We start from the raw sequence: 22346 nt of genomic DNA on the forward strand, positions 1-22346 counted from the left end.
ACCATCCCTGTCTCTTTCAGCTTGTCATTAATGTCTGCACAAGTCCCTCAACATTGGATTACTTTATTTTGTTTTTTCTGTATTTCATGGCTACATTTCCTTTTTCCTCTGTTCTTCCACTCTTCCAGGCCACTTACCAAACTTTGGTAATAATGTAATTTCTGTACTCTGCTATCCACTTCCATTACCTTTTCTTTCACTTCTGGTCTTACTATCATCATGTTTTCCTCATCAGCCCCACAATATCATTTCTTATCTTACTAGCCAGTACAGTACCATCTCGCTCCCGTATTCCCCCTTGGAAGTTTCCTCACTCTCCTGTAAAAACCCCACATCATTTGTTGCCCCAGAATTCCCTGAGTTGTTCTTACTGCTCCAGATGTTGAGCATATGACTCATCAGTCATATTCTTCGTACCCAGCTTGCCCTTCACGTTCTTGGATTTTGCAGTTATTTTGTTAATTATATTTATCATTTTTGTACATGTATCTTTTTATTGCATAACTGGGAGGCCTTTTTTAACATAAATGTACACAGTCCTGTAATCTGTAAGTTAAACATGTAGTTAGAAGTTAGCAATAATCATTTATCACTTAGTCTACCTTACTCTGGGATAGTGATAAGGTATTGCAGATGTCCTTCAAGGATGCATCTGCAGTCCTTACAAATGGGTTGTCCTGTCGTCAGGCAGCCCTTCGGTCGGCCGGATTCCAAAGTCTGGGTCTGGCCTCGGCTGGTGTCGCACTTCACCCGACGTCATAGCTGCAGTTCTTCAGGTATAAAGGCATCAGCCGACGCCATTTTCCTCAGTCTTTCTTGCCGCGTGGCACCCGAAGCAGAAGCTGTTCGCAAGTGCCGGTCGGTCAGAACCAGAGATTACTACTACAAGTACCGAAGACTTCTAAAAAGCTAAGTACCCTGTTGGGGACTCTTTCTTGCCTCGGCCGATGTCAGAAAAAGTGAATAACTGTTTAAATTGTGGGAAACAAATACTTCATAAAGATTTCCACTCTTACTGCTTACCTTGCTTAGGCCCAGACCACGACGTAGCAGCTTGTCTAGCCTGTGCTTCTTTCAAACGACGAACACTTAGACGTCGGTCTGAATTTGCTGAAGAGTTTTTTGGCTCCGCTTTTGCTTACATTATGCCGTCGGATACTCCGACTACACAAATTTCTAAAAAACGCAAGGAAAAGGACCGACACTCGCGGTCCGCGGTTTCGTCCGAAACCGCGGTTAAGCCAACCGCGAGTGTCTCTGTTTCGGCTGAAACAGAGTCCACGGTTCTTCCTTCGGCCGAAAGCTTGCCACTTACCGAGGCCTCATCCAGCTTGGCTGAATCTGCTAATGAAATCCCACCTGCTCCTGCAGGTTCACAGGATTTATCAGACACTATCCCTTTGGATATTTCTACCCCTGCAAGTGGAGCTGCTAGGCCTCCTGCATCCATGTCGATTAAGGCCTTTGCCAGGGCTAAAGCAGCAAAAACTACCAAAACTGTGCCTGCTAAGACCCCCTCTCACAGGCCCAGTTCTAGTTCACAAATGCTTAGTCTAGCAGAGGATCTCATTTCTTTGATCCGGGGATCCCAACCTCATCCAGACAGGGCCTCTCACCCACCTCCAGAGAAGAGGACTAGAGTAGAGCCCCCTGAGCCAGTTACTTCAGATGGCTCCTCTGATGAATCAGATAATTCAGACCCTCCAGAGGCCCTTTTTCTCCTTATGAGGACTCTGATGCAGAAGAGTCCATTCCTTCTGCCTCTCCACCTGAGGAATTTTCTTTTGGGGAAACCTTGCATGCTATGAGGGAACAATTTCAATGGCAGGGCCAGGATTTTTCAGACTCTAGGAAAAGGCTTAGAACCTTTTTGCATTTGCCACAGCATAGGCCTTTAGCCATTCCTCCAGTACTTACTGTTGTGGATGATGCTTTTAATGATGCTTGTACTGCTCCTGATTCTCTTCCTCCGGCCCCTGCTAAGCCCGATAGGTACTACAGGGTTCCAGACACACATTATCATTTGTATAAGGCCCCTTTTGCAGATCCCAAAACTATCTCCCAGGGACCCAAGGCTGTAGCAGCTACCTCTACCAAAAACCCCCTCCCTTCTGAAAGGGAATCTAGGGCCTTAGAGAGATGGGGTAAAAAAGTTTACACTTCTGCTACTCTTTCAGCTAGGGCCTTGAACTGTCAATTCCACATGATTCAGTATCAGGAATTTATGTTAGACCAGTTAACTAAAAAACTGTCCTCGGATGAACCATTAGACAAAAAATCTGTACAGGAAATGGTACATAACATTCAGCAGGTCAGTAATCATTCCTTAAAATGCGGCTATGATGCACTGGAGGCTTCCTTTAGATCAGCCATGACTGGCACAGTGATCAGAAGACATGCATGGTTAAAAGAACAGTCCTTACCAGACCATGTTAAATCAAAGCTCCTAGATGCTCCCATGGATAAGCTCAATTTGTTTGGCTCCCCTGCACAGCAGGTGCTGAAGAAGGTGGAAGAGAAAGCAAAATCTGTCCAGACAGTCAAGGATTTCTTGCAGGTCCAGCCTCCAAAGTGTAGCAGGAACTGGCCTTCCAAGAATTGGTCCTTTCCAGACACCTCCAGAGCTCCGAGAGGCAGGAATAGACGCTCAAGAGGCAGGGGTCAATCCAGAGGTGCCTACAGGGGACGTCAGTGGCAGGCTAACAACCAGCGAGGTACAGCCACAGATCCAGCCACCACCACCACTTCCACAGGACAATCACAGTGACTTGGCTCTGGCACCGCCTACCAGGGAACAACTAGAGGCACCCTTAGGCGGGAAGCTAGCCTTATTTTCAGTAAACTGGCATTACATCACAGGAGACAAATGGATTTTACAGACAATAGACCAAGGTTACAGGTTTCACTTCCATACTCTACCAAGGAAGAGAGGAATGCCAAACCTACCTCCAAATCAGAAGACAGAAGCTCTAGAACAAATAACTCACCTACTAAGGATGAGAGCTGTAGAAAGGGTACCATCTATGGAACAAGGGCAAGGATTTTACTCCAGACTTTTCCTGGTACCAAGAAAAGAAAACCAATGGAGGCCTATTCTCAACCTGTCCGCTTTAAACACATACCTCATTGTTCCAAAATTCAAAATGCTGACCCTACAGCAGCTTCTTCCCATGCTGGGCAAGGAGTCTTGGCTGGTAACTCTAGATCTCAAGGAGGCATACCTGCACGTCCCCATACGACCAAATTGCAGAAGATACCTCAGATTTCTTGCAGGATCAGAGCATTATCAATTCTCAGCATTGCCCTTTGGCTTATCTACTGCCCAGAGTATTCACGAAATGCCTGGCATCAGTAATTGCTCATTGCAGGCTTCAGGAATTCAAATTTACCCTTACCTGGACGACTGCCTGTTACAAGCGGACAACAAAAACAAATTAACAAAAGATTTGCAAAGGGTCATTCATCTACTACAAGCCCTGGGATACACAGTCAATATAAAAAAGTCAAGGCTGATACCATCCCAAAGGATAACCTTCTTGGGTGCAGATCTGGACACATCAAAACAAATGGCATTCCTGACAGTAGAAAAACAGGAGCAACTCCCTTTCTACTTCATGGCATTAACAAAGCAGAACCAGCTAACAGCAAGAAAAGTCCTGCAAGCTCTCGGTTACATGGCATCCTGCATAATATTGATTCCACATGCCAGACTACATATGAGAAAGTTACAGTGGTACCTAAGGAATTTATGGTCTCAGCACAAGCACAGCCTAGAAACCCAAATTCCAATAATTCCATGCCTGAAGCAAGAATTCCAATGGTGGGCTCAGGCCTGTCAAACAAACAAGGGACTGCCCTTCCACAGCACTCAACCAAGCCAGACCATCACAACAGACGCTTCAGACCTTGGTTGGGGGGCACACATGCTGGACAAGTGCATACAAGGCTTATGGACTCAAGACCAGCTGCACCTACACATAAATCAAAAGGAAATGCTGGCAGTAAAACTGGCAATTCAGGCATTCAGACCATTTCTTCGACAGGGTCAACTGCTGATAAGGACGGACAACACCACAGTTATGTGGTACATCAACAAGCAGGGAGGCACACATTCATACCCTCTATGCCGGATGACAATGGACCTCTGGAATGTGGCACTGAGCTTCAACATTCAGTTACAAGCAATTTTTGTGCTGGGAAAAGAAAATATACTAGCAGACATCCTAAGCAGAACTGCCATGGATGCCCACGAATGGATGCTGCATCCGGACATCTTCAAAACCATTACAAGGAAATGGGGACTACCAGAAATAGACTTATTTGCATCCCCACACAATCACCAACTGAAAAAATTCTGCACAAGGACGTACTACCCACTTGCTTGGAAGGTGGACTCCCTATCCTTCAGTTGGAAACACCTGACAGCATATGCATTCCCACCTCTTCCTTTGATGCACAAGGTGCTATTGAAGATCAAAGAAGACCGTCCAAGGATCATCCTGATAGCTCCAGACTGGCCAAGGCAACATTGGTACCCATTACTGAGGAGTATGTCTCGGGAACAAATATGGCCTCTGCCCCTAGTTCCCTTGCTGTTAACACAGAACAACTTCAAAACCCTGCATCCAAACCTGAAAACACTGCAGCTGGCTGCCTGGAACATTGCATAAGACCAAATAACCCAGATTTATCTCAAAGGGTTAAAGACATTATCTTGGAGGCTCGCAGACCCTCAACAAGAAAAAATTATTCAGCAAAATGGAAAAGATATCTCATTTGGAGTACAGCAAAAGGAGAGAATGTGTCACTGGTAAACATAGCTAACATCCTGGAATACTTGGCAGAGCTCTTCCACAACGGCCTGTCCTATTCTTCCATTAAGATTCATGCATCAGCCATTTCAGCAGAATACAACTTGGATCCTCCAGTCTTTTCACATCCTCTGCTCAGGCAGTTTCTGAGAGGAATTAAAAATGTAAAACCACCTAGGAAGCCACCATTGCCGACATGGGACTTGAACTTTGTGCTGGAAAATTGACACTACCTCCTTTCGAACCAGCAGCAACAGCAGAATTACAATACTTATCATGGAAAACTGCTTTCCTGCTTGCAATCACTTCAGCAAGAAGGGTATCTGAGCTACAGGCATTAATGGCAGTACAGCCCTTCCTGATCTTCCATCAAGATAGTGTCCATGAGAACTAATCCTACCTTTATGCCAAAGGTGGTCTCCAGGGTATCTTTAAATCAAGCTATCCACCTACCTACATTCTTCCCCAACCCACAGAACAGGGGAGAAAGACTGTTGCATACCTTGGATGTACATAGACAATTACGTTACTACCTGGACAGGACCAAGAGCAACAGAAAAACTGACCAGCTACTAGTAGCATATGCAACAGGAATGGAAGGAAAAGCAATTTCAAAACAGACAATCTCTAAGTGGATAGGAAATTGCATTAGATTTTGTTACTCCTACCATGGGAAGAAAACTCCAGAAAACATCAGGCCTCACTCAACAAGGGCTACAGCCACTACCACAGCTTTTTTACGAGGAGTGGCTACCAAAGACATTTTAGAGGCTGCTACTTGGAGCTCCGTGCATACATTTGCCAAGCATTATAATTTACCTTTATACTCCAGATCCCGAGCAGGTTTTGCCACTGCTGTTTTGCAAGGGATCTTAACTACACCATAATCTTATTTCTCCTCCTCCCCCAGTTTGGCTATGGTATTCTACCCATTTGTAAGGACTGCAGATGCATCCTTGAAGGACATAGTACAGTTTTGTACCTGCCATAAATGTAGATGTCCGATAGGCATGCATCTGCAGTCAGGATTACCCACCCTCCTTCCCCTCTGTGGTACTCCTAGGGTATTTGCCCATCTTGTAGCTAGCTGGGGGAATCTATTATGGTGTATTTGTTTGTATATATGTACATACATGCTTATTTTTTGGTTGCTCTCTACTATTTGGAACCATTTGCATTTATCCAAATTTTGCCTTCCTAGAGGGCACCTGGCATCTGGGGCAAGAAACACTGAGGAAAATGGCGTCGGCTGATGCCTTTATACCCGAAGAACTGCAGCTATGACGTCGGGTGAAGTGCGACACCAGCCGAGGCCAGACCCAGACTTTGGAATCCGGCCGACCGAAGGGCTGCCTGACGACAGGACAACCCATTTGTAAGGACTGCAGATGCATGCCTATCGGACATCTACATTTATGGTAGGTACAAAACTGTACTTTGTACTGGCAACTCCTGTCCGAGGCTAATTCAAAGGTCTTTTGTAAGCAACCATTTCACACCTAATTCTATCCCTATACTAGACATACACACATAAAATGAATTTCCTTTTCTGAAGCCCCTCGCTGTAAGTTTAGAAAAGAAATAATTAAAAAAAGAGACTGATTTTAGTAAATGGGAATGGAAAGGCACAGTAAAATGACCTCCTACCTTAAACATTCACGTCTGCAGTTATCCTAAGTTAAAAAGAGTGCTCAGCCTAGTTCACTTCAAAAAGGATGGTGTGCTTAGATAAAATGCCTTGCATTTCAAAATGTACTTCATTATTACATCAGAAAGGAATTCTTCAAATTTCAAGTCGTGGTACATAATACAGTAACACCTCAGGATCTGAACAGAAAGGCAAAATTTGTAAACCATTTGATTAGCAGACAGAAAAATCCTAGAGGTTTTATTTTATTGTGAGCTACTGTAAAACAAACCAGTAGATTTAAACTGTAAGCCTCATTACAGGGTTCTAGTAAGTATTTCAGAAGTTGACAAACTTACTTGTTGTTAACTCAAAGAATTAAGAATTAACTTGTTAAAAACAAGCACAAAAGTAATTATTTACCTCTGCTAAAGCTGAAAACAGCCTAGAGCTTCTTCCCAGCTTTGGTCTGTGTGCACTGACTTCAGTTCAGTAAATCTCTGTAAAACCTACAAATCTAAACCACTGCAAAGTGGACTGTTGTCAAAGCCCCCTGAATCTTAAGACTAGGCCAAAAGTTGTAGGCTGATGCATCCATCAATCCACATCTCTTTTTTTCCCAAATTTACACATGGAGTTGGGTGGGGGGGGGGGGTCACTTCAACAGTGATAATCAACTAAAGCCATACTATGAGGTGGCTAGCCCTGCAGCAGCTGTTCTTCAGTAAACTGAAAACCACCACATTGTAGACAGTGGTAGGCATCATTAAAGCAAACCAACAGATATAAACTGAAGACCTTACCAACATGATCTGAATAAGTAATTAAGTAATTCCAACACTGAGCAACTTAGCTCAATAAAAACAAGAACACAAAATCAAGCCGTTTTATCTCCGTCTAAACCACTTCCAAGTTTCTTTGCTTTTCTTCTGTGTTTTTAGAAAATCCTTTAATAAGGAACAGAACAGCAAGTTTGGCAGTCTAGACAGACGAAGATGCAAGACAGAAAATTATTTTTTTCTCTTTGAATAAAGAGAAGGGAACTAGTAACATAGCTCTCAACCTGTTGAAATCTGAACAAAGCCATAAAAAAAGTAGGACAAAGGCCAAAAATAGGAACAATGTTTAAACATTGCTTTTACAAACTTAAAAAGTTGATGGAATAACAGGTTTTGCATTAGTATGAATTTTCTGAATGGTATGAAGTCTGAAATGCAATTGTCTGTCATTATTTTCTAACTTCAGTCTTTACTGATTTGCCACTAACTTGTCAGAAAAAACACAGTTTTAAGAAAAACAGACCAAAAATATTAAGCAAAAATCTGGACATTCTGCGAAAATCTGTACAGTTGAGAGGTATGTAGTACAAAACTGCAAATATTTCCCAGCAAGTGTAAAGGATAGTGTTCAGAAGATGAAGAACAGACATTTTTCTGAAAACATTACTTTCTATAGTGGACAGCTCTCATCCTCACACCTAGATGCTGGAAGCTGTATCCTCTCACCTCCGGCTAAATATTTTCATCATCTCCAAGGATGCCATTACTCAGAGAAAAGTCAAATGCCGTTTTTCCTTAAAAATCGATATTAGCATTTGTGTACCACTGTATTCCAAATTATGTGATTTGAGCACTCCTGTTTCAAAAGAAGATGTATATTCTGAAAGTCAAATGGACCATTTTTAGAATGCAGCCAAGAGCAAAGACATCCCACAGTGACAGTATTTGTAGAACATCCAGCTAACAGTCAATACTAAATAAAAATACTTTGCAGGGGTAGTCGGGTAATGTGTAAAATATTTACTTAAACTAGATCACATTGTTTTAAGGAAATTTTTATATTATTGTGTAGTCCACTAGCGACCCCTTCAGTTATCATCCTGTTAACCTCACTAGCATCATCTGCAAAGTTGTGAAATGTATCTTAGTCATATTCAAAAACAATGAAATTTGTTACCTACAAACCCTCGAGCCTTATCTGTCTGTCCTTGCGAAAGGGATATCCTGTTTTATTAATCTGGATAATTTATTTGAAAATGTAGCACATGCTGTCAACAATCACCATTTTGTTCATACTACTTATGCAGACTTTGTTAAAGCTTTTGATACGATGTCCACCATGCCGATATTATTGATGGACTCTGTAGTATGAATATAAACACTTATGTCAACCCCTCGGGTTGCAAGTTGGCTGTCTGATCAAGTACACACAGTAAGAGTTGGTGGTGACTTCTTGTCTAAAAGCCACATCATTAGGGGTGTCCCTTCTGGCTTTGTTCTGGATCCCCTCCTGTTCAGCATCTACTTCTGCAGTGTGAAAGCAGATGTCAGAGGTATGTTGCTAATCAAGTTTGATAGCGACTGTAAAGTGGGTACTATTATTGACTGTCCCACAGACACTCCTATCTCCCAAGAAGGATTTACCAGAACCAGTTATTGGTATACAGACCAGACCCTAAGCTTAATGCTAAAAAATATAGTGCAGCTGCCTTTGGAAAACAAGTATATACTACGGATTACCACATAAACGATACCCGACTTTAGATCGACTCTGTCATTAGAGCTCCAAGTCGCTTCAACAATGAAGTATTCTTAGATTGCCATATGTCGGTTATAGTTAAGAAATCCTTCTACGTTCACAATTAATTACCAAGGGTATATCCTTCAGGTCCAAGTATGTTAAAATCCCTCTGTACTTTTCCCTTAGCAGGTCATACAATATATTGCACTGATTGGAATGTACCGCTGTGTACATGTTGCCCAGTTAGAAGGAATGCAATGGTTTCTAACTAAAAACAGTCAAAGGACTGAATTCCTTTAGCTGCCCAAAGAGTCTATAAACTCTCTTGTTTTTTCTTTACCTTGTACTGACTTCTACATGGTGAGGTATGTCTCTGCTTCCATGCTATTTAAGATCCTGTTCTACTAGGCCTCCTCCACCTCAGAAATACTAGTAATAACAAAATCACTCTCTCCAAAGACCTTGGCCTTCATCTCAACAGAAAAAAGAATTCCCTACTTATGGAACAAGCACTCCTTGCACTTCAGACAGTGTGACACATTGGTCTCCTTCAGTTTCTGTGTTGATTGGATGGGTACCTAAAAATGTTCTTATAGGTAATCAGTATAGCCATCGCTGAGTGTGATGGCAAATTCACCCACTAAGTTCTTAGGGTTGCACAGCTACTTTCTGTGTGTTCGCCCAGTCTGCCTGCATATTAAGAAGCTGTAAACCTATAAGAGTCGATTGCCCTTTGCACGTGATGCTGCACATCGTCCTGACTAATGAAGGGACAGGGACATATGGAATCTGACGGTGGACGAATACAATGGTTATAGTACTGCAGTCATTATTCCAGACAGTGGAATCATAGGACAAAGCTCTTAGTGGACTACTCAATCTGCTTCCCTTGTCCTCACTATAGTCCTGAGCTTTGAACAGTGACCAAGCAAATAGTATTACAAATACAAGTGGCAAAAATGAGGTTACTTGACAAGATAGCTGGGGTCACTGCCTGAAATAGAACTCAGCAGACTCTGAGGATTTCAGAGTACAGTCACTGTTTTCCCATGGGGACAGGAGTCAGTTGAGGTGGTTTAGACAGCTTGTGAGGATGCACTTTAGTGACTTGTCATGGGAGGCATACAAGTCACACTCCCTGGGGGGGGGGGGGGGGCAGGGGCAAACCCAGCACATTTTGGAGATATTATGTGTTTCAGCTTGTCTGGAAATGCTTGAGGTTCCTATGGAATGAGTTTGAGACTGGTGGGGTAGGGAAGTGTGAACTACTCTGCTCAGCAGTTACAAGTGTGGCTGTCACCAGGACTTTATGGAAAATGGATCAACAGATGTAGTAAATCCATCCATTCATTCCAAGTTAACTTTTTTCCTGTGGAAGTTCATTAGCCCAAAAAACAGGGTGTATGCCAGTCTACATGGGGACTGAGATGTTGCATCTCATCAGTATCTACACCATCATAAGACTAGTATCGGCCTTCTCAAAGAAGGAAAATCACTGTAGAAACAAATGACCTGGCCAGCATGGATTTACCAGGGAGTAATCCAGTTATGTTTAACTGCTACAGAGACCCCCCCCCCCCCGAAGATCTACTGTTACAAGTACATTATGCATGTGTACTTTGATTGTGTTAGCAGAATATAAATATATACAGTTGTCTTCAGAGTTTAATATCTAAAGAGAAGGGTGTTGTATAGTTATAGTTTGCTTTAAGCTCTAAAAGAAGTTGTATATTTCAGAGGTGTTAGATTTAAAGTGGATGATTAGATGTAAAGTACAGTAGGTTGACATGGGTAGCTAACATGAGGTAAAAATCCTGAAAGGCTGATGCAGCATTTAATCGTAAAATGTCAAGTATGAGAATTAACTTGATGTCCTTGGGTAAGTATACAAATAGTACATTTTATGTGGAGAGAAGTATACAGTAAGACAAAGCAGAAAATTACAGTTACATAAAGTAGATGTATAATACAGTTTGATACTGCATTGATTAACTATATTTTCACAAGTTAGAGCAGTAGGGTTCAGTTTTCTAAATGGATTTCATTGTCAGAATTTCTACAACATATGTACTTTTTTTTTCAGCCACCTCCCAAAATGGACTTCCCTCAAATTGAAGGTAAATATTTATAAAATAAGTAAACTGCTTCAGTAATGCTTTCTATGCTGTTTGTTGTAATGCAGTTTAGTGTTTGAATTACAAGTGTGTGTGTGTGTGTGTATGTATGTGTATGTATATATATATATGTATGTATATATATGTATGTATGTATATATATATATATATATATATATATATATATATATATATACGTACACACACACACACACACACACACACACACACGTACATTTATAAAATAAGTAAACTGCTTCAGTAATGCTTTCTATGCTATTTGTTGTAATGCAGTTATTTACTGTTTGAATTACAAATGTGTGTGTGTATATACATTTGTGTGTGTGTGTATGTAGATATATATATATATATATATATATATATATATATATATATATATATATATATATATATATATATATATATATATATATATATATATATATATATATATATATATATATATATATATATACACACACACACACACACACACACACACACACACACACACACACACATACATTCTTACATATAATGTAATTCCGGGTTGCCCTAGAAAAAAGAATTTGTAGCATCTGTGGATTCGACTAGTCATTAACACTTTAGTTCATCTTTAGTTATCAGGCAGATGCACTAGTTAGAGATTATCTCTTCTAAGTCTTGACTCATGATGGTGCACTGCATTATAGAGTACAAAGTATTTAAATTGCATTGAGTTATTAAAACATATGTACGTACATACATGTATAAACAGAAATTGTATACTGAATCCATTGACAGTTCAGTCACTTGAGGCCTAGAGAACAGTATAGTAACTGAAACCAGGTGGTGTCAGGCTATAGAAAACCAATTTAAAGACGTCATTTTTTCCTCTCTTATTTCATTCTCATAATGCATTTGATCTGCAAAGTGTATTTAACCTTGTGCCCTTTTATCTGTGAATATGGGAAAGGAAAGGAAGATAAATGCATGAAACTGCAGATAAAATGTGAAACATGTCTTCATGCTGTAGGGAAGCTAGCAAAGCCATAAAATGCAAGTGAGTTGTAGTTGAAAAGGAGCAGCTTTTGGGCACTGTGGATATGTGCAGACATTGATAGGGAACTTGTATTTGAGATCTTGGTGGTCTGTTGTTTTCTGGATATGGGAAAGAACTGATTTTAATATGTCCTTGCTCCAAAGAAACATTTCAATTAGATGTGGAAAAAATGTTTAATTACTTTTGATGTGGGAAAGCAAGTAATATAAACTAATGTAATGTTTTATTTCTATGGAAAGGAAATTATGTAATCTGATTATCACTGGGGATTTATGAACATAAATGAAGACAAATGTATAAACATTTGGAATTGGTCTTAATTCTTATTCCTGTCTCGTCATACCATGGGAGACCTTAGCAGTTTCAAGTGCTGTAAAAATCTGCATTTGTTTTTATCAATCTAGCATAGAGTAGTTTGGTCCAGTAATTCTTAAGTAAGAGACAACTAATATAGTTAATTAGCTGTAAATTGGAGTCTTTTTTTGGGATATTCTGTCTGTATACATACTGCTATTTTGATATTCTTTTTTAAACACCTTTATTGAATTATCACTTGTGACATGGGCACACTTACATATATATAAAAGTAATCAAACCATATTAACAATTTCACATTTACAAATATACATCACATATATATACTATTCTGTATCCTATAATCAAAGGAACATTACATAAATTGTTAAATTCCTGCCTTCTATTAAACCTCATTCCTCCTCCAGAACATTTTTCTGCATATATTGTTCCCACAATATCCTGTTTTGCATGTAATTTTTTCCTTCTCTTTTCTAAAGATCCCACTTCCTGTTTTTTTATGCCTCTTACAATAATCACTACTTTGATTATAGTTGATTTAGACTTTGATTTCCATTTTCTAGTAACTGCTTTTTGGCAGCCACCAGAATTAAATGCAACAAGGCATTACTGTGTCATTACTGTGTCTAGGCAGTTCAGATCTTATATTATTCTTCTTCTTTCAGCTTTTCCCGGTTAGGGGTCACCACAGCGGATCACCCGTCCGCTCATGATTGGCAGTAGAGTTTTACGGTGTCGAGTTGCCAGCCCAGCGCCCAACCTTCCACGGAAGGCACATACATGCCTAGGGCCAATTTAGAGTGTCCAATCCACCTACAGCATATCTTTTGGATGTGGGAGGAAACCAGAGCACCCGGAGGAAACCCATGCGACTACAGGGAGGACATGCAGACTCTGCATAGAAGGCACCCCAGCCGAGGATCGAACCAGAGAACCTCTTGCTGTGAGGCAACGCTAACCGCTGCACCACCGTGGCCGTCCCAGTTCAGATCCTATATTCCAGCTCTAAAAAATAATTTCCTTAGTTACACTCATTTGCTCGCCCAGTATTCCTGAAAGGGAATTTTTAAAGTCTGCCAGGTCATTACGCTCTGAGAACATATGCTTCCAACTATCTCTCTCTTCTTCATTACACCTCTAACATTTGCCATCTACCTGAGGAAAAATTCTTTCAATTCTGATTTAGGAGATAAAAGTATCTATGCAAACGCCTTCAGGCAAAGATCCTAAATCTTCTAGATTTTGTTGCATATTTGTGAGCCGTACATATGCCCTTCCATTGTTTTTTTTTTTTGAGAATTGCTTATCTAATCTCTCTTACCAATCTTTTTGGACCTCCTCTGGTTGATTCATATAGTTATTGTGCAGTATTTTATATGTCCTACTAATTATCCCTTTTTTTTTTTTTTTTTTTTTACAATAGGTCTTGATGTCCTTCTATATCACTGCTGCAGTGTTCATAACAGTAGGGATCCCCTGGCAAGGGTGGCCCAATGTCTGGCCAGTGTACCAAGGCCTTTAGGTTGCCTTAATGTGTGCTGTACATCTCATATATGCTCCTGGTGTAACATAGGGCATAAAGGTGACGTCCGCACGTACCATCTTCAGAACTACTTTGCCGCCATTCCAAATGCCATCTCTGATTGTCGGTCTGATTGCCCTAGTTGTTACTGGTATACCTAGCCATTCAGATAAGTGCCCCATTGGGTTTTTTTGCTTATCTTCTTTTTGCTTTTGTACTCTTGTGGGATTTCATGTCATCCAGAAAGGGTAAATGTCAGTGTGGGAGACAGATTCCCCATAAAGGCCATCATGAGCAGTGCTTATTTTGTTTAGGGGCTTCTTATAATCATATGTCTTGCTGTATTTGTTGGACTTTTGTGCCAAACACCGTACAAAGTCGTCTTTCATCCCTTGCTATTTATCTAGAAAACCAGCATCTAAAACTTTTAGCGAAAAATGCTATAGAGGGTACTTCTTGACCTGAGGATCCGCCATCTTCAAAGAAGAAGGCCAAAAAAGTTAGGTGGAATTCTTTGGCTGTCTCTCCTTCATCAGATAGCTTCTATTCTAGATTCAATTAAAAACTCAACCAGTGAAGTCTTTTGTTTAGGATTCCCTTGTCCCTTTCACTGTGTGTATACTCTATCAGTCCCTGTTAGGGAAGACAGTCACTAGCCTGCAATGCAAATGTCTTCTTGGCCTCTTTCTATTATATTACTTTTCCTTCTCTAAATATTTGCTCCCAGTACCTTGGTTCCTTTGCCAGCTTCCTGTAGTAAATTTCAGCCCCCCTGTTTCCTATACTCTGTACTCTTAATGGCAGTTATCCCTGTTGGCAAAATCTCCTTTCTCCATTCCCATGTTGGCTTAGTTCTTGGTATACTTTTTGCTTCTTTATGAATACATTATTCTGTAGGACTTTTGTTATTCTCCTTTAGGATCTGCACAAAAAATCCCACTTTTTCTTCATTTCTTGAATTACCTCCTGCTTCATTGTCAACCCTTTCCATTTCCACTTTGAATTGTAACTTTCTGCTTGTGTTATGAATTACAACTTAAATTGTTAGCGCTAAAATATCCCTTTAAAATCAGGTAATCCTACACCAACTTGTTCTATTGGATCGACTTATCCCACTTGACTATTGTCCTCATTCCCTCCCAGATAAAATCCTTCAGTTCATTTTTTAATTACTATCCAGAACTTCTCCTCTGTTGATAAAAATGTATGACCTGTGTATAAAATTTAAAGGGACTAAAAACATTTTTACTGCTCGTGTCTGTATCCATAGGCAAGAGCTTCCAATTTCTCAGTTTTTGTATCCTTTTTTGTCTAGTCTGTTCCCACATTATCTTTAGCTGTAATAACAGAATTATTTTTAATCACTACCCCTAAATGCTTCATTGTAGCATGTTTCCATAAATATGGGTATTGCTAAACAAAATCATGTTTAGGTGCATAGTTCATAGTTGTAGCCTTTGTTTTATCTTTATTAGTTTTATATCCAGAAAAAAACAGAACTGTCTCAGAATGTTCCAAACATGGAGATGTCATTTTCTGGTTCCATCAAGTACAGAATAATATTCTGCAAATAAAATCATCTTTTTCTTTAACATCATACCAATTATATCCTTGAATTTCTGAGTCCCTTATTTTCTTTGTTCGTGGTTCTAGATATAGAGTAAATAACAAAAGGGAAATAGTATACCCCTGCCTGATGTCCTTCAAGAATGCAACTGCAGTCATAACATGTGGGTTGTCCTGCCTCAGGCAGCCCTCGGTCGGCCGGATTCCAAAGTCTGGGTCCGATGTCGGTTGATGTCGCATTTCTCTCCGACGTCAGAGCGGCTGGAGTACATAAGCATCAGCCGACGCCATTTTCTTCAGTCTTTCTTGCCGCGGTGCCCGAAGCAGAAGCAGTTTGCAAGTGCCGGTCGGTCAGCTCCTGTATTCTACGATACCGAAGTCATCAAAAAGCTAAGTACCCCGTTGGGGACCTTTTCTTGCCTCAGCTGATGTCAGAAATTACTGAAAAAGTTAACAATTGTCTTTCTTGTGGTAAACAAATACCTCATAAGGATTTCCACTCTTACTGTCTCCCTTGCCTGGGCCCAGACCACGACGTCTCGGCCTGTGTAGCCTGTGCTCGCTTCAACAAGCGCACTCTCAGGCGCCGGGCGGAGTTCGCTGAAGATTTTTTCGGCGATAATTTTGCTTACACCATGCCGTCGGATCCCCCGACATCGCAAACTCCCAAAAAGCGAAAAGACCGGGACCGACATCCTCGGCCCACGTCTACTACCGACTCCACGCCAAAACCTAGCGCGAGTGCTCCGGTTCCCTCTGAGACGGTCTCTCCACCGCTCCGAACCGAAGACACCGCATTACCGACGACTCCGATTCCAGACATTACTCCGACGCCAGTTATAGAATTTCCTCCGGATACCGAAACCGAGGAAATGCCCGAGACCATTGCTGTAGACAAGGTCACTCCTGCACGTGGAGCTGCCAGGCCCCCTATGGCCATGTCTATTAAGGCCTACACTAGGGCTAAGGCAGCCAGCAAAATAAAGCTCATTACTTCTAAATCCTTACCTCAGCTGACTCCAGAGACACAAATTATGTCCATGGCTGCTGATTTAATTTCCATGATTAGAGGTTCACAGGCCCATCCTGAGAGAGGATCCCAGCCCCCTCCTGATAAAAGGTCCCGGGTTGAACCCTCTGACCCTACTCCTTCAGATGAAGATTCTGAGGGCTCTGTCCACTCTGATAGCCAGGAAGAGCTCTTTCAGACCTATGAGGACTCGGATGCAGAAGATTCCATCCCTCGGCCTCCCTCCTGAGGATATTTCTTTTGGGAAGTTCTGCACACCATGAGGGAACATTTCAAGTGGCAAGGCCAGGAATATTCTGATTCTAGGAAACGCCTTAGGACTTTCCTTAAGAAGCCTCAGCACAGGCCCTTAGCTATTCCTCCTGTACTTGATGTTCTGGATGATTTGTATTCTGGCTCTAGTGCCACCCCTGATTCTCTTCCTCCTGCTCCAGCCAAGCCAGACAGGTATTACAGGGTCCCAGAAACTCATTCCCATTTATTCAGGGCCCATACTGCTGATTTGGAAACTATTTCACAGGGGCCTAAAGGAGTTTCAGCCTCCACCTCAAAAAATCCTTTGTCCTCCAACAGGGAAGCTAGGTCATTAGAGAGATGGGGCAAAAAGGTTTATACATCCACTACCTTATCTATGAGAGATTTAAATTGCCTTTTTCATATGTTACAATATCAGGATTATCTGTTAGAAGATTTACAAAAAACATTAGCCACTCCTGATCCTTTAGACAGGAAGACTTTGCAGGAAGCTGTACATAACACTCAGCAAGTAAGCAATCACTTCCTGCAGTGTGGATATGATGCACTGGAAGCTTCATGTAGGGCAGCTATGACAGGGGCAGTCATTCGTAGACATGCTTGGTTAAAAGATCAACCTGTACCAGATCATGTAAAAGCAAAACTTCTGGATGCACCTTTGGAAAAGAACAAGCTTTTTGGTGCAAATGCTAAGGATGTGTTAAAGACCATCGAAGAAAAAGCAAAATCAGTTCAGACAGTGAAAGATTTCCTCCAGGTTCAACCCCCCAGATTCAGTAGGAATTGGCCTTCAAAAAACTGGTCCTTTCCTAATCCAGAAAAGTTTCAAAGGGGTAAGAACAGACGTGGCCGAGGAAGAGGCCAATACAGAGGCCCTTACAGGGGACGACAATGGCACCCAGGAAACCAAAGAAGTGACGCAGGGGTTTCACCTGCCCCACAACCACAATCTCAATGACTTTCCTCTACTACCGCCTACCAGGGAGCAACTAGAAGCTCCCTTGGGCGGGAAGTTATCTCTGTTTGCAGAAAACTGGCACAGACTGACAAAGGACAAATGGATTTTGGACATTATAGACCGAGGGTACAGGTTTCATTTTCATACCTTACCAAGAAAACAAGGCATGCCAAACCTACCACAAAATCAGAGGGCAGAGGCTATCAAACAAATCATTCTGCTGACTCGGATGAAAGCAATAGAAAGAGTTCCACAACAAGAACAAGACCAGGGGTTTTACTCAAGACTGTTCCTTGTTCCAAGAAAAGAATATCAATGGAGACCAATACTGGACTTGTCCGCATTAAACACCTTTCTCATAGTACCAAAGTTCAAAATGCTGACTCTACAGCAACTCCTTCCCATGCTGGGCAAGGGGTCGTGGCTGATTACTCTGGACCTCAAGGAGGCATACCTGCATGTCCCTATCAGACACAGCTGCAGAAGATACCTCAGATTTCTTGCAGGGCCAGAGCATTATCAATTCTCAGCATTGCCATTTGGCTTATCTACTGCGCCCAGAGTATTTACAAAATGCCTGGCTTCAGTAATTGCTCATTGCAGGCTCCAGGGGATACAAATTTACCTGTACCTGGACGACTGCCTCATACAAGCGGACGACAAATTGATGTTGACAAAAAAACCTGGATTATGTCATACGATTACTTCAAGCTCTGGGATGCACAGTCAACCTCCAAAAGTCAAGACTGCAGCCATCCCAGCAAATAATCTTCTTAGGAGCCAAACTAGACACAGATGGCTTACCTGACAGAAGACAAGCAAGAGAAGTTAACTCATTATTTCAAAGGTTTAGCAAAACTCACCCAGATGACTGCAAGGAGATTCCTACAGGCCCTGGGTTACATGGCATCCTGCATTCTCCTGGTTCCATTAGCAAGACTACACATGAGAAAGCTTCAATGGTACCTAAAAAGCATTTGGTCTCAACACAGCAACAACTTGGAGACAATCATACCACTCATTCCATGCCTACAAAAGGTATTCCTATGGTGGGCCTCGGTGAGCCAGGCAAACACAGGTATGTCATTCAAAAAACCACAGATAACACAGACCATGACTACAGATGCCTCAGACCTTGGATGGGGGGCGCACATGGAAGGCAGGTGTATACAAGGACAATGGTCTCCAAAGGAAACACATCTGCATATAAACCAAAAGGAAATGCTGGCAGTAATGCATGCCATAGAGGCCTTTCAACACCAACTCCAGCAAGGCCATTTACTGATGCGGACAGACAACACCACTGTGATGTGGTACATAAACAAGCAAGGGGGCACCCACTCTTACCCCCTTTGCAGACTGACAATGCAGCTTTGGGAGAAATCACTGAGCCTAAACATCCAGTTACAATCCCAGTTTGTTCCAGGAAAAGACAATGTGTTGGCGGACAGCCTAAGCAGGAATTTCACAGATCCACACGAGTGGAGGTTACATCCGAAGGCCTTCAGACAATTCACTTCGACATGGGGCATGCCAGAAGTGGACCTATTTGCCTCTTACCTCAACCATCTTCTACCAAAATTCTGCACAAGGACATACCATCCAAAAGCTTGGAAAATAGATGCCCTCTCATTCAACTGGAACTCCCTAGCAATCTATGCATTCCCACCTCTGCCACTGATGACCTCAGTATTACTAAAGATCAAAGCAGAGAAACCCGAGGGAATCATAATAGCTCCGGACTGGCCAAGACAACACTGGTACCCACTACTACGGAGCATATGTCACACCAGGAGGTGGGCCCTTCCCCAGTGGCCTCTACTTTTGACTCAACACAATTTCGAAACACTGCACCCAAATCTTCAGACACTGCAGCTAACAGCCTGGGAGATCCCATAAATAAATTCAGCTTATCTCTCTCCAAGGAAGTTCAGCGGATACTAAGAGGCTCGAAGACCATCCACCAGAAAGGTTTACTTAGCAAAGTGGAAAAGATTCAGCAATTGGAATACCAGCAAGGGACATGATGCATCACTGTTGAACATCCCACTCATCTTGGAATATTTGGCAGATATGTTAAAGAACGGCCTCTCATATTCTTCCATAAAGATACATGCATCTGCTATTTCAGCTAGATACAACACTGATCCTCCTGTTTTTTCTCACCCTTTATTAAGGCAATTCCTCAGGGGAATCAAGAACATTAAGCCACCAAGAAAGGCCCCAGTGCCAGCCTGGGACCTCAGTTTTGTCCTAGAAAAACTGACTCTACCTCCATTTGAGCCAGCAGCTTCAGTTGACCTGCAATTTCTCTCATGGAAGACAGCTTTCCTGTTGGCAATTACCTCAGCAAGAAGGGTTTCGGAGTTACAGGCCCTAATGGCAATACCACCCTTTATTATTTTTCACAGAGACAGGGTTTCATTAAGGACCAACCCTACTTTTATGCCAAAGGTGGCATCCAGGGTTTCTTTAAATCAAGCCATTCATCTGCCTGCCTTCTTCCCCAATCCTGAGAATAGGGGGGAAAGACTGTTGCATACCTTGGACATTCACAGACAACTTCGATACTACCTGGACAGAACCAAGGCCAGTAGGAAGTCTGAACAACTTTTTGTAGCTTACGCCCTGCAGTCCAAGGAAAAGCAATTTCAAAACAGACTATTTCTAAATGGATTGGACATTGCATCAGATTCTGTTACTCCTTTCATGGAAAGACTGTTCCAGCCAATGTCAGACCACATTCCACTAGAGCTACAGCCACCTCTACAGCATTCTTAAGAGGGGTGCCTACCAAGGACATTCTAGAAGCTGCTACATGGAGCTCCGTGCATACATTCTCCAAACACTACAATCTCCCTCTATACTCCAGATCCAGAGCAGGCTTTGCTTCGGCAGTCCTGCAGGGTTTGATTGCCACACCATCTTTTCCCTAGAGCATTTCTCCTCCCCCAGCTAAGCTGTGGTATTCTACCCACATGTTATGACTGCAGTTGCATTCTTGAAGGACATAGTACAGTTTTGTACCTACCATAAATGTAGATGTCCGATAGACATGCAACTGCAGTCGGATTTTCCCTCCCTCCATTCCCCTCTATGCCTAGGGTCCACTCCTATCCCTGTTTTCCTTAGCTGGGGATATCTGTTATGGTGTATTTGTTTTATTGCTCATTTATTTGTTTGGAATCCTGTTTTTGTCTTCCAATTTGATTACAGCCTTCCTTGGAGGGCACCTGGCATCTGGGGCAAGAAACACTGAAGAAAATGGCGTCGGCTGATGCTTATGTACTCCAGCCACTCTGACGTCAGAGAGAAATGCGACATCAGCCGACATCGGACCCAGACTTTGGAATCCGGCCGACCGAGGGCTGCCTGAGGCAGGACAACCCATATGTTATGACTGCAGTTACATGTCTATCGGACATCTACATTTATGGTAGGTACAAAACTGTACTTTTCTTCTGTTCAGACACAGCTCATCAGAGAAGACTCCCACTTTGATTTTTGCTTCCAATCCCGCATATATCTTTCTAATTAACCGTATCATTGTATCAGGAAATGCAAATGGTTCCATTGCCCTACTCTTAAAATCCTAGCTTACTCTGTACAATGCTTTTTCTGCATCAAGATCCACTAACAACTGTAGTATTTGCTTACATTTTGTTTCCGCTCTGATTCGTCATTATTCTGTTAATGTTGCCAAATGTTTGTCTCTGCTCCACAAAAGCACATTGATCCGTATCTATCCATTTTGGCATATCCTTTGCCATTCTTTTAGCCATTGTAGACATAAACACTTTAGAATTGTGGTTTAAAATTAAAATGGGGCTATATAAATCAGGATCTGAAGGTTTTTACCATCTTTAGGTATTATAGATAACACAGCTTTTTTCCAGGATGTTGGTACCTCCCTTCTTTTTAAAATAATGTTAAACAAAACCTTCCAGATCTTTCACTTTCTTCCCTTCTAGCTTCCAAACTTCAACCAGAATATCATCTGTTCATGGAGATTTTACTGCAGATTGGGTGTGTCTCATCTCCTCCTATCTTAACCGTTAATTATTGAGCCTCATAGGCCTCTAACTTTGGCATACTTAAGTCTTCCACAAATATTTCCATTTGTACTTTTTCTTGATTTATATATTTCTTTGATTTGTACAGATTTTCATAAAATGTCCAAATTATCTCTCGTACCTCTACAGGATCTGTGTTTATTTTATTTATTTATTTTACATTTGTTAACCGGGAAAGTCCGACTGGACACAGGTTAATTTTCAGCGAAAACCCAGGGAGATAAGCTCCAGTAATACATAGAATACAAGGTCATTACACAGAACATTCATTTCACTTCATGAGAGCCTTCATTGCATACACAAAAAGAGATGAAATATACAATGTGGAATGAATTAAATTAAGAATTCATACAATAATCAGACATTGAAGTATAGAGTATCAAAAGAAGCAGTTTTTAGTATTCAGGAGACAGACTGTGAGTAGCTGGGGTACAGAGGTAATATCTTTTTAAGGGTTAGCCTGGTGAATGGCATGAGTATAGCCAGCTATTCTGAATGTTTTTTCAGGAGTTT

At 41.6% G+C, this 22346-nt stretch overlaps 1 protein-coding gene across 2 annotated transcripts in view; it reads left to right on the top strand.

Moving 5' to 3' along the window:
• The window catches only part of HDHD5 (haloacid dehalogenase like hydrolase domain containing 5), a 232494-nt gene that overhangs the window by 115149 nt on the left and 94999 nt on the right, over positions 1-22346 (top strand). For both annotated transcript variants that reach the window (XM_044087527.1, XM_044087528.1), the window contains exon 5: positions 11042-11075. In XM_044087527.1, coding sequence (XP_043943462.1) covers positions 11042-11075 — 34 coding nt within the window. The remainder of the gene's footprint in view (positions 1-11041; positions 11076-22346) is intronic.

Source organism: Protopterus annectens, chromosome 11.part0 (genome assembly GCF_019279795.1).
Source record: "Protopterus annectens isolate FY-2018-M chromosome 11.part0, PAN1.0, whole genome shotgun sequence".
Lineage (NCBI taxonomy): Eukaryota > Metazoa > Chordata > Ceratodontiformes > Protopteridae > Protopterus > Protopterus annectens.